Genomic DNA, 12775 nt, shown 5'->3' on the forward strand with positions numbered 1-12775 from the left:
ACAAGCTGGAGAGTGGATTAAGATCACTGCCATCCTACCTTTCACATTCTCAACAGCATGGATGCTTTCTCCCAGGACTTCCAGAAGGGCCACATCTTCAAAAGGACTCCCCTCCTTCAAGCTGTATCTCTTGCGTTCAGCCTTGCGCCGGTTCTTTGAGGATCGCCTGGAAAAGAAGGATGCTTAATTCTGCTGTGTGCAACAGGATTAGCTGTAACAGGGTGAATTTGAAGATATGTCAACAGCACGCATGCAACTTGTTACCTAAGCCCTTAGTCTCTCCAGTAAAAAGGGTCTGTCTGTATGTTAGCTGATGCATCTTTGCATCAGTATTGAAACACAAGTTGGTAGCTGGGCTGGGAAGCTGTGCTACAGTTTCTCTTCTACAAACACAACTGCTTTGTGTTCCAGCAAGGTCAAAGCATCATTCTAAGCACAAAGTAGGGTAAATTGGTTGACAACAGTCGCTAGCAGGCAAAAGTGAACTGCACTTGGAACAGTTCGGTGCCATCGTCTGTGCTTGCCTGTGCACATTTTAATTTCTGCTATCTCCACAAGCCGTGCACTAACACAGCCCAGCTCCTGGCCCATTTCCACGGGGAAACAACTTCTAATCAGAGGCCAATATTAGTTACCTAATGACCCAAAATGATCAGCACACTCTGACACAGATATGCTGAATACTATGGTTGCATTCTCTTTTCACCTGAGGCACAGAAAGTGACCTGAAAAAAAACATCTTTTTTCCACAGCTCTATCTTTTCAAGATTTCAACTAGGGAGTCCAGAAGTGGCCCCACAAACTACACCAACCTTTAACACAGCCCGCCCCACACCGCAGCTTATATTATGAAGAGCACTCAAAAGCAACACAGAAGCTCACTGTGGGAAGAGAACAGGTATGAAATTATATAATGAGCCCCAACTATTAAAATGCAAAGCTTAAGACAAAGAGCACAAGCTGTTAATGTTTGAGAAACTCTGCCTACTTCCTGTGTCAAAACTCCCACAGCCAGCTATTCTGGCAACGTGCCAGCTGCCTACAGAGCCAGCTCCTGCACAGAGCCTGTGCTCACAGCTCCTCTGCTGGGCATTCAGTTCCTGCTGCACTACTAGCTTCTGGCATTTTCTGCTCTCTCCCCTCCAACAAGAGTTAAATAACCAAGAAATGCTTGTAATTAAAACAGTTTCAAGGCATGTAGAGCTGCTAGGAAGAGCATGCCAAACATGAGCAAACTGCCCTCCCAAATAAAGGCTGATGCCAGGGCAGCCACCATCTAATTTGGAAGCAGATACCTACGCTGATATTCTTGAATTGCTGTGTGAGTATTTGCTGTTCATGTCGCTAGCTGTCACAACACTGCTGGTTTCAGAGAAAAGATCCAATTCTGGGCAATTTGGCATTTCATAATCTGCAAAACACATTAACAACTGTCACAGCATGGAAAAAGGTCACAGTTATTCCAAGCCTTCTCTCTGGGTAACCTATGTGGCTTTCTGCAAAAGCAGCCTGGGCAGATTCGTTCTACCTGTCGGTGCACCAGGGCCCTGCGGCTCTCAGCCACTCAGCCTGCACACAAGAAGAAAGAGAAATTGTGAGAAGAGCGCAGCTCCTCTGCCTTGGCAGGGACTGTGATTATTCAATGGCACACTCAGAGGGATGACAATCTCAGTGCAGCAGATCTGGACCAGGACAGAATGTTCTGCTTTCAGAAAACTTTCCCGAAGCCAGTGTGTTCTTGCAGGTGAGTATGCCTAGGAGGTACTCAGCACAAAGGATGTGCTGAGCACGGTCTGACCCAGGCAAGCTGCCATTGTGGAGACAGTGCCGTCTCATTCTGAAGTGCTCTCAGTTGTGTTTAGCATTCTTATCCCAGGAAAGCTGTGACACAGATAGCAGCGAAAATAAAGCTCTTAATGGAATGGGTCAAGGTCAAACAATTGCACCTCAACTATGGTGCAAGGGGTGAGGTGAGAAGAATGCTGTTTCTGGGGTGGTAGATACCACTGGAGCTACAAGAGGGTACACCGCAGCTCCATCAGGGTAAATGAGAACCACAAAATTAAAAAAAGGGGATGATCACAGTTACTTATGCAGAAGAAAGTCATATGCATTTCAATACAAACCATGCAGGCTCTCGCTAGCCTTCTCCTTCAGCTCTCGGACTACCTGCAGGCGACTCTTATGGCGAAGAAATGCTGTTTTCTGAGAATCTAGGAACATCAGCTGACTTTTCTGGGCTGCTCAATAACAAAAAAAGATCAGATCCAAGGTAAGAACATGAACATTTGTACAAGGGAGTCAGAAGAGCATTCTTACACAAGAAGCTTGAAGAAACACAGTCCTTCAAGCACCTTGGAAGTCAGGTGTAAAGCACCCAAAAGGACTCAAGCAGAAGGAAATTCAAAGCTAGTAGTACAAGAGCACACCAAACTTAAATGTAGCTGGGTGCAGAAAGAACCAACTGGCTAGACAAGCATCTCTGGAACAGGAGTCTGTTTCAAATACAGGAAGAGAAGAAAGCTCTGTGAACGCATCTCTTTACATTAATTAGGTTCAAGCTAAACAAAAATATCGCTGAACTCACATAGCCTATTGCCCATAGCATGAGAACAAAGAACATCTGACAGCTATCAAACATCTTCCGGGGCTGAAGAGAGAATACTGGTATCAAATAATATTTTCAAAAGAGCTTCTTTAACAAACAGCAGTTTTCATAGCCCATAAATCTGCCACCACACATTTATGTGCTAGAACAAGGGCTGTTTTCCTTGTTCATAGACATGTAAACACCTACTCCTTTGCAGTCTGTGACTGTGAAGTCTGAAAAAGCTCAAAAGCTTAACTAAACTGAAAAGAGCCTACGGCAACTGCAGAGCTTCAAATATTCAGTAGAATGCTGCCAAATGCAGCTAACTGGCCAACATCAGCTGGGCAGAATCAAAGCATCCTTCCATACAGCTTCCAGTACGAGTGTGCTATGGCTTCCCACAGGCCCAGCGAAGACCTCCTTCCACCTCCACAGCACAGTAAAGTTTCAGGTTTGTGCACAGATTTACCTTCCAGGACGGCAGGTTTGAAGTTGGTCTCCAAGATATCCAGCCTATCATACTTGTGAATCTGAATCAGGAAAAGGAAACAAGATATTATTTGGAGATCTAACCTGGACTCCATCCCTGTTCTTGCACTCTTAAAAAAAATAGTTATATCCACTTCTTGCTATCCAGACAGTATTTCTGGTTCTTGAGATTTGAAATTCCTTACCAGTCTTAAAGCTTCTTCCCACAAAGCCCCTTCTAGAAGGAGGAGAACAGCCTCTTCATAGTCCTGGAAAGACAGAGCACCTGCTGCTACTGATGCTAGTAGTACGCATTTGGGTAGCACCTACATGATGCGTGCTTCTACTCAGGAACATCAGTCACAAGAATAGTACAAGGTACTGTGCCCAGTACCTTGGAGTGCTGACACAAACAAAAAGCTCTCATTAAAAGTAAACAAAACAAAACAAACACACACAACAAAAGCCCCTTTTGAAGGGAAAGTCCCTCTGGAACTCATACTTCTTTATTCCAGCACTCATACTTCAGCTTTCTGAACCTTTTCATACCAAAGCAGAAGTAACTTCATGAGTAGAAAACCTGGGGACACAGCATTCATCTACTCTGATTGCTGCATCACCCAGACCTTCTCTGCCATTCCGAAACGAACTCATGGCACAGACTGTCCTGTAGTCAGCCCATACGGAGTCACATGCAGCCCAGGAGAACAGAGAAAATAAAAGATGGAGTGTATCTTGGACAGAGGATATTGCTGGGGCACAGACAGGAGAGGCACATTACCTGAGCGTACTGCTCCAGGAGCATGGCTGCCTCCGCATGCCTTCTCTGTTCAACCAGTTTTCCTATGAGAAAAGGTGGAGTTCAGCTTTTCAGGAGCAGCTGGATTTTCGACTACAAAACAATAAAGTACAGGAACATCCCACTCACTGTAGCACCTTCTACCTGCTCAGACACTTATTTAATCTGCATGATAAAAAGAAGGGCTGCCTGATGTCGAGAATTCATTAACCTGTATCATCATCAGCCAGTTGCTTGTGAAATTGATGATTCTTGTCTCTCATAGGCACTTGAAGAACCTCTCCCCTACAGTTTTAGACAGAAATTGTGAAGAGTCCCCTAAGTGGAGGAAGGCAGGATGTAAACAGGAAATCTCTCTTTAAAGCTTCAGTGTATCACAGTCTCAGTATCTGCTGGGAGAATTATGTCTGTTGCTCTCTGTGGTATAACCAGGAAGCATCAAACCTATGGGATTCAGGACTTATGGTCTCTTAAAACTTAGGACCAGCTTTAGCACTGGCTTTTCTGCTAAGGTATAAGTGAGAAAATGATACACAGGGCCAAGAAAAAAAAAAAAAAGGAAGAAATTACCTAAGCAAATTGCATTGAAGACAGCTTATCTGTGCTCATCCTGCTAAACTACAGTTGTGATTTAAGAGGGGCACTAGAAAAAGCGTTAAAGGCAAGTCATGAAGGATCCAAACTGCATTAAGTGATAGAAAAAGAAAATACTGGAATATAAGACTACTCCCAGAAGCCATTCCCACTGTTTAAGGGGTTCTTCATAAACTCTGCCTCTAAGTACAGCAAAACCCAGGATTATGCTCCATTTTCTTGCTGAAATACGTGCCAGGCTCACGACACATCTCATGCATGAAGCCTCATGTTTCTTAGTGAGCACAAACTTTTAAGACAACCCATCTTTTTTTTCAGCAGTAGGACCACACGTAGCTTTATGTGTACCTGCCTGTCCTGACCGCTAGCAGGCATTACGGAGAAAACATGAAGATGGAGCACCAAATTCTGCAACAGCCTTTACAGTCTGTGACTAGGCAATATCTGTGTGAACAACATCTGAAGGACTCAGTCATGTCAGATGCTTTAAAAAATCTCCATTCCCTGAGGTTAACCACGGAAACAATCTGGAACAGCAGTTAAGCAACAGGTTGCAAGGAAAATGCAAGAACCAGTCAGCCCCGGGTAGCCAAGGCCACAACTAGCTCAGCAACTCTGGGGTGCCAACCAGCTCAGCCCCAGCATCTTTTGGTTCCTGTGAGAAACAAAGGTGATGTGCAATCACACAAACCCATGGGAATTACAGTCCTTTAAGAAAAACACTGAAGACCAAAGTTTTCTCTGATTTTAATGAAAAATCAGAACGAACGAGAAATAAAAGCAGCCAGTTTTGGTCTGCTCACCTCCACCCTCTCAAAGCCTACCTGCCATGCTCTGTGCCAGGCTGGACAGCTTATCCGTTGTGTAACCAAGCCGTGAAGCCATGCACAGGGCTTGCTGCCAGCTGCCACTGCTCAGAAATGCATCGAGTGCTTTTGCAAAGATGCCAGCCCGAGCAAATATCAGTGCAGCCTGTTCATAAAGCTGTTTCTGAATCAAATACTCCCCATATGCATCGCTGATATCCTGCAAGACAGGGACAAAAGAGAAGTAAGAAATCAGCTGTGGAGTCAGCAGCAGTCCTACACTAGTGAGAATTAAATGGACATCATCCCCTGAGGAACCTCCAAGCACAATATTCTACCTCATTTCAAACTTTTTATCAGCTGAAGGATTTTGATCAGCACACAGACTTTTCATACAGTACTAAAGTAAGAGACATAAGGAAATACCTAACTTCTGAAGCTGGGTAACCTACAAACTGCAGGAAATCAGCCCCTTCTTCCCTACTCCAACTAGTAATTTTTATTAGGTCTCCCTGAACCATGTCACCCTAGGAGTCAAAGACTGGGGCAAGGGAGGGTGCAGGCCTTCAAACTCTGTAGGCACAGGCTGTTCAAAATCAATACGTGCAGCTTCTCCAGACTATTCAAAGCTCACAATCTATATCAAGAAGGGGATGATATATTTGACTGGAGTAATACAGAAAGAAGAAAAGACTCCATATTAAGCCAGAAATAAATCTCTCTTGAGAGAGACCTTTCTACGTTTACTTTGCTGCAGAAAGGCAAGTTTCTGCATCGCCCTTCTTACTTCTTCACCAACTTCTTTTACAAAGGCTTGTTTGTTGTGTACTTAAAAAAAAAATCTAAATTAAATGCATTCATTTACATTTGACAATAGCCTTGGGCAAGCTACAGTTCTTCAGTATTGAAATCTGCAAGGGACCCTACATACTAGAAAAGGGCACACCTAAGAGTGCCTCAAGCTCTCTAACGCTCTCCAGAATACTTTACAGACAACAAAATGTCCCCATGCAACCTGCAAGTGCTACACAGAAAACCTATATCACAAACATCAAGATGAGTACACCACAAGACAGCGCAGCAGAAACCAAACTCCCAGGTGCTCTCTTGGACATGAGATCAAAGAAGTAACAGCCACTCTTTCAATGACCAGACCTAGCAGGCTCAGTGCTAAGAGTAATTCCAGGTATGTTGGAGAAAGGTCTCAGACAACACAGGAGGAGCAACGCCCTACAAAACCTGAATGCAAGTGACTGTTGTCTCACTCCTGCCCTCACTCAAGGTGCGGGGGATATGCAAACAACTATGTGAGAGAATTAAAAACCTGCATGCTACACATGCTTACACACCTTGTACTCCTGAGTGCTGGAGGCGTACAGCTTCAAGGCTTCACAATACAGATTCTGATCTTTCACCAAGTTCAGAAACTCAGAAAAGTGTTCAGGACCTGCAGAGATATTTTATTTTTTGTAGCAACAAAAGAGAAAGTACATGACTCTCACGGACCCCCGCCAGTCTGGGTTCATTTTATTAAGAAGCTTTTTTTTTATAGCATTTTTTTTTTTAGCATTTTATTAAGAACCTTTTATTAAGAGGTGCTTTAGTGCAAAGTCGTAAGTGCACCTACTCTATCACTCTAAACCCAAGGGATTCACTTTCTTAAGGTTTGCTTCACTTTTGCCAGCAGAGTTAACTGGGGAAAAGTCAACAGCAACTGGAAGAAAACAAAGGCTTATGCTTCACGATCACAGGACAGTAAACACATGCCCACCTTTCTCCCTGCACCAAGCTACACTACAAAAACTATGGAGAAAAAGTTAGCCAAGCATTACCGGGAGAGAAGATGACCTTGTGAAATTCTCCTTCTTCAGCTATTTCCCCCCAAAGATTCTTTGAAACAAAAATGTTCTACTACAGAATTTCTTAGAGATGCTGCATGTGCAGGACACCTACCACATTTGCTGAGGTGTCCAAGAGCTTTTGCATATCTCTTCAAATGTTTGTCTATGGTGTACCGCTGATAATTGGTCTCCATCTTCTGGAGAGTATTTAAGAAGGGTAAGTATTCTTTTGGGTCCTGTGAAGAATAATAAAAACAGCAGCTTAGTTAGTCTGATAAGATTCACCCCCCATCTTCAACAGCTGACAGCCTCAAATTTTAAACTATAACACACTAAAGAAAATTTCTCATTAAAATGTAAGTCATCCTGGAGAATCAATTCTGTGTATGTACTCTTGCCTGGTAACTTAAATTACCAGGCTCACCCACAAACTTCAGCAGTATCCAGATACTATTGATACTTAAAAGTCCCACGTATTTGATATGCATCACACCGAATATTGTTTACTATTAGCTATTATCATATGTAAATTTGCCTTTATACAGCTGCCTCGTATCTTCCACACCAGAAGTCATGAAAATCACATTCCTGTGTTTTAAGCCCGTTAACACAAAGAGGATGTTTTAATTGACAGGCAACAGGCTCTGCTGTAACACCAGGAAACTCTATGAAGATCCCGACGGGGATTTTCATTGAAACTTCAAGTTACAGATGCTGGAAGATACACACTATTGTTGTAGCCACCACCAACTAAGCAAAAACTGAAAGAGTACAGAACTAGAATGCAGCCACAATGCTGTAGACAACAGTCCTCCCCTACTCTGCAGTGCTGCTCTAGAACAGACCTGTATCACTCTGAGCACAAACAAGTTCCCTAAATTGTGCTCAGAAAGTACTAATAGATGCAGAGGCATGCCATGTTCCTCGCATCACCCCAAACACACAGAGGACCTGAGCAACTGGAATCCTGCCTGTGCAGAGAACCACGACTAATAAAACATGTGGGCTGACTCACAAACTACAAGGAACCTTTGGGAAAGAAAAACTGTTCACTGAAACTATAAACCAAGACCTTTTGAGACTTTTCTGCCACCATGATGACTAAATCAAAGTCATATGTGCCCAGGGAGTAATCATACAATTCATTGACATCCACAAGGAAAAGCAGGTATTTTAGTGCTTCCTCTGCACTCACGGCTGTGACATTTGGAGAAATGCTCTCTGTAATGAAAGAAACACAACATCAGTCACATCATTAGCAGTGGAACACTGGTCTGAGGGATGGATGCAGTATCTAGCACAACCTTAAACACCACATAAAGACCACTAAACTGATGGCTCACTCCACCTTGCAGGAGGGGTTACTTGGCTGTTTGCAGAATCTTTCCCACACAGCTTCAAAAAACATCCCAAGCACAGTAATTTATGCAGTGTGCTATGGTGACAAGTCAGAAGTATCAGCACAGAATAAAAGCACAGTCTAACAGTTTGAGGCACCAGGACCTAGAACAGAAACCTCCTACTCCATGCTGGGAGAAACTCGGTTCTGAGCTGAAAGACAAAACAGCTCCAGTTCTTGCCTGTCTGCTGACATACCTAGACAAAGAATGAGCAAAGGGTAAGCACAAAACCTAAGAAGGGTAAGTACAAAACTACTCGTCTTAGCTGACAAACTGCTGTTCTATTAACAGCAGTTTCAAGTTTCATAGTTAGTTTCAGGAACATTTCCTTTTTCTGACAACCTCCACAAACAGCCACCTTAAAATAATTTTCAGGGTAAACCATGCTAACAATGAAAGCTTCAAACTCCACATATTTTCAACTCTTGTGTTCCTGATACAACACCTCGAAGATCATGAACCTTCTGGAGAGCAATTTCCAGTTCTGGAGGATTTTTCTTTACATGTGCTGTCAGTATTGATAGGCAGTATCTAAAAAAACAGAAGCAGTAGATGAAAAAATGAGACAACACTTTCTTTAAAGAAAAGACCATCTTTAAAGGTCCCTTCCAACCCAAACCATTCTACAGTTCTGTGAAAGAAAAAAACTACTCAAGCTTTTTCAATGAAAACAGAGAACAAGAGGAGAACCAAATATACCAAAGAGGTTTAGTTTTTTTTTTTTTTAATTTAAATTAGACTAGATTAAATTAAATTTATTTATTTATTTATTTTTAATTTAAATTAAATTTTCCCAAACGTATTGCAAGACTGGAGGTGTGTTTTGAGTAGAATGAGCTTTCTTGCTATGCCAGCCAGTATGAATGGAGAGGTAACACCCATCAAAAAGCTCAGATTGCTGGGTGTAATTTTCCAGATTAAATTTGGCTTTTTTATTTTTTTTAAATAAAAATGAAAGCTTTCTAGGAGGTTATTTCCACTTTCATATTATTCACATGTACTATTTCAAAACAGGTTTCCCGTGTAAGGAAATGCTTTGATTACCAACACAGTTTGCTGTAAAGTGTCTTAGTTTTTAAGGTACAGCAACAACCCACTGTTGGCTGCTGCTGTATCCACTGTTTCACACGTGAGTTGCCCAGGATTTAACACTGCTTCACCAACCACTGATATTATCCTATTTTCCCACCCTTTAATTTTTGTCTAGTCTTAATTCATCCAAGGAGGATGGTGACAAAAAGGTAACCATTCAGAAATACAGCTGAAGATTTACAAAAATAATTCAGTCTCAGACAGAACAGCTGAGGTTTTTCTGAAATGCCATCTGCTCCATAAAGCCAGCACTTCCCTGGGATGACAATCTTGCTCATCTCCCTCCATCCCCCATGTCACACAGTGTTCCTAAATTGTGTGGTTTTCAAACCCTCGTAGGCGTCCTGCCTCTATTTCTTTAATACTTCAGGGAAAAGATATTTTGCTATCTCTGGAATTATTAGATGCTGTGCTTTTCAGAAGAGTATCCTCAGCAGATAGAAGGTACAGCGATACAGGCTTTGCAGAGCACAGGTTCACCTCAGGGGATCCAAAGCAAAATAACTGACATTAAGGACAGCTTCGCTTTTCTGCTAGTGATTTAACAGAAATCTCTCTAGTAGTTCCTTCACCATAAGCAAATGCTCACTTTTCAGGGTCAATACGCTCCATGGCAACTCTCATCATATCACATACAAGGTTTACTTTCTTCTGATCGAGATGCTGACGTGGTTGAGCATTACTGCTACCATTCGGAGTCGGGTACATGCTCTTTGTGAAATCTTCCTCTCTAAATAAAAAGACACAAATACCAGTCTGGTCCATCACATAGTTCAGCACAAAGACAGTAACATTAAAACACAGAAATGTACGCAGAAACAAAATAGCTCATATGTCATTCAGTGCAGACAAACAATCTGCCACACTACCAGAAAGCTCTCTAACATCTCTTATCCATCCCAATTGATTCTTAGCCAAATGAGGTACTGAAAAAAAACGAGAACTGGTCAGAGCTGCTGTAGTTACAAAAAACTTTGAAGGTAATATTTTCAAGATACAGCTGCATTCTACTAAATCCACTGTGGAGGCATTGAGCAAAGAACACTTCTGAAAATTACGTAATTTGATTTTACTTCTAGACAAAGATTTAAGGTCAGGTCAAAACTGAAAATAAACACAGAGAAGACGAGTGTTAGCTCTAGTTCCCAAACAAATTACTTCAGCAAGCCTGAGAAGTCTTGAAGCTTCCAGTGCTTTAAAACCTCTTTGTCACTCAACCTCAGAAAGAAACCAGGATGTCTGATTTGGGAATCTAAACAAGTATCTTGGCTTCAGGTCTCAGACAAACAGGGCTGTCATGCCTTTCTTTATAGGGGTACAAAACCTTTTCTGTCAACATTTGTCCTTCTACAGAAAGCCAGCAGACAAGTCAAAGCAGGCAGATGGTGTCCTAACAATCCCTTAGTGGAGAAATGTAATGATTGACTCCAAGTTGAAATTCTCCAAAAGATACACTTACTGTCCTTGAAACAACCGAGCTCACTTGAGTTTTTATGACCCAGCACATGAGATTTCTGTTTGAGTCCTTCCACTGAAACTGAACAGCTGCCAATACTTTGTCAAAACAATCCACCACCAATTACATGCATACTTCCATTTGCAGAATTATACTCACTTCAGTTCTGTGAAAAACAAGTTGATATGGTTCACAGAATCTATTTGCTTGATAAAGGTTTCTACGTTTTCCAGAAATACCTGAAATGAACAAGAGTATTACTACTGTTATTCTGACAAGTACAGGAACTACAGGAGCAAGTTCAAAGACCTTCTTTGAATGTACAAGATGAAGGAATCTAACCAGACTAGATGGATATGGAAAAGGACACAACAGAACTGAGCATACTTGCCTTGGGATTGTGGTCATAGAGAAGATTGAGGTTGATCCTCAGCTTCCTCATACACTGAAATGCTTCCCTGAACATAAGCCTGGGGGAATGAGTCAAGAGGGATAGTTTACATATTGGATAGGTATAGTATCCACAAACAGATGCAGCTCACTAGAGGTAACTGCAGACCCAGCTGGAGGAGAACAACAGCCTAGGCAACAAGCCACGTAGACTGCCTTCCAGAAAAACCGTGTGAGGTCAATCCTCTACACTGCCAGCCTCTGCAGTTGAGCGGACCAGTAGATCAGGTTGCAGTAGGTCAGGGACAGGCTTTGAGTTTTTATATTCCTCTCTTAGAGAACTACACTTAAGTCTAATGGAACAACTTCTCTTTCAGAGAACTTGAACAGAATTATTTAGCAAATACAACATGAAAAATAGCAAGCAAGTCATGAAGAGATTAAAATGTCTGGAGAACGGAGCAGACCAAGATCTCTCCCACCCACTCAGTCTTAGTACATAAATAAGCACCTCAATGGTGAAATGTGAGTCAGGTAGGACTGCCGAAATTTGGATTTCTAGGTGGTAGACCCAGAAACAGTTTCATTCCTACCTAGAAAGCCAGTTTCTTTGAGTCCAGCCTCCCGTCCTTCTGCAGCACTATGAGAGATGGGCTCTAAACAGCTCAGCATGGGGGAGGGAAGACCAGAATATGCCGGCACCATTTACCTGTCTAGCCACTTTCGAATCTGGGCAAGAACCAGAGCTCGGTGGTGAACGGTCTCCAGATTTCCTCTTGGCATCTATAGCATAAGATCCACATAATTATTTCTTGTAGCTACTTAGCCTACATAGAAGACAAAGTGAGGATAGGCTAACTCTTCTAGGCTTGTCTGCTATTTGCAGTTTTATGTGCTTGTTTGTTCACTTTAAAGAACAATTTCACTTAACCTGAATCATCTGAAAATTCTCTCAGCTCAGGAACATTCCTTCCTCAGGAGGCTAGACTCCACACAACAGGACAAAACACAGAGCAAACTGATCTAGCTATCAGCTTCTTGCTGCTCTGAAGAGGATGTTAGGCTACAGACCTCCAGAGGTTCATTACAGATGAATCCTTCTACGTCCTGTGAGCCTCTGCTGGTTCTCAAGAACGAGCACAGCACTCCAAAATTTGGACAAATTTGATGCCGAATCTAATGGAGGGTTGCTAGAACATACCGCAAGTACTAAGAGGCGGGTCTGAGATTCACAGGAGAGGCCACAATACGAAACATTAATCTGCCTCAGCCAGTAGGAATTTGAACAACACCCCCAGTTTGGTATGAACACAATTGCCTGTGCTCCAACTAACTCCCA

The 12775-nt window shown here is 42.4% G+C and overlaps 1 protein-coding gene across 3 annotated transcripts in view; it reads right to left on the minus strand.

Annotated features, from left to right (window-relative positions):
* ELP1 (elongator acetyltransferase complex subunit 1) overlaps nucleotides 1–12775 on the minus strand; it is a 29932-nt gene that overhangs the window by 3107 nt on the left and 14050 nt on the right. For all 3 annotated transcript variants that reach the window (XM_068667275.1, XM_068667274.1, XM_068667276.1), the window contains 15 exons: nucleotides 12146–12219; nucleotides 11438–11516; nucleotides 11206–11285; nucleotides 10180–10320; nucleotides 8944–9029; nucleotides 8171–8319; nucleotides 7211–7334; nucleotides 6607–6704; nucleotides 5276–5477; nucleotides 3840–3901; nucleotides 3265–3327; nucleotides 3060–3120; nucleotides 2127–2240; nucleotides 1300–1411; nucleotides 39–166 (listed from right to left, as the gene is read on the minus strand). In XM_068667275.1, the coding sequence (XP_068523376.1) occupies nucleotides 39–166; nucleotides 1300–1411; nucleotides 2127–2240; nucleotides 3060–3120; nucleotides 3265–3327; nucleotides 3840–3901; nucleotides 5276–5477; nucleotides 6607–6704; nucleotides 7211–7334; nucleotides 8171–8319; nucleotides 8944–9029; nucleotides 10180–10320; nucleotides 11206–11285; nucleotides 11438–11516; nucleotides 12146–12219 (1573 nt within the window). The remainder of the gene's footprint in view (nucleotides 1–38; nucleotides 167–1299; nucleotides 1412–2126; nucleotides 2241–3059; nucleotides 3121–3264; nucleotides 3328–3839; nucleotides 3902–5275; nucleotides 5478–6606; nucleotides 6705–7210; nucleotides 7335–8170; nucleotides 8320–8943; nucleotides 9030–10179; nucleotides 10321–11205; nucleotides 11286–11437; nucleotides 11517–12145; nucleotides 12220–12775) is intronic.

Source organism: Anas acuta, chromosome Z (genome assembly GCF_963932015.1).
Source record: "Anas acuta chromosome Z, bAnaAcu1.1, whole genome shotgun sequence".
Taxonomy (NCBI): domain Eukaryota; kingdom Metazoa; phylum Chordata; class Aves; order Anseriformes; family Anatidae; genus Anas; species Anas acuta.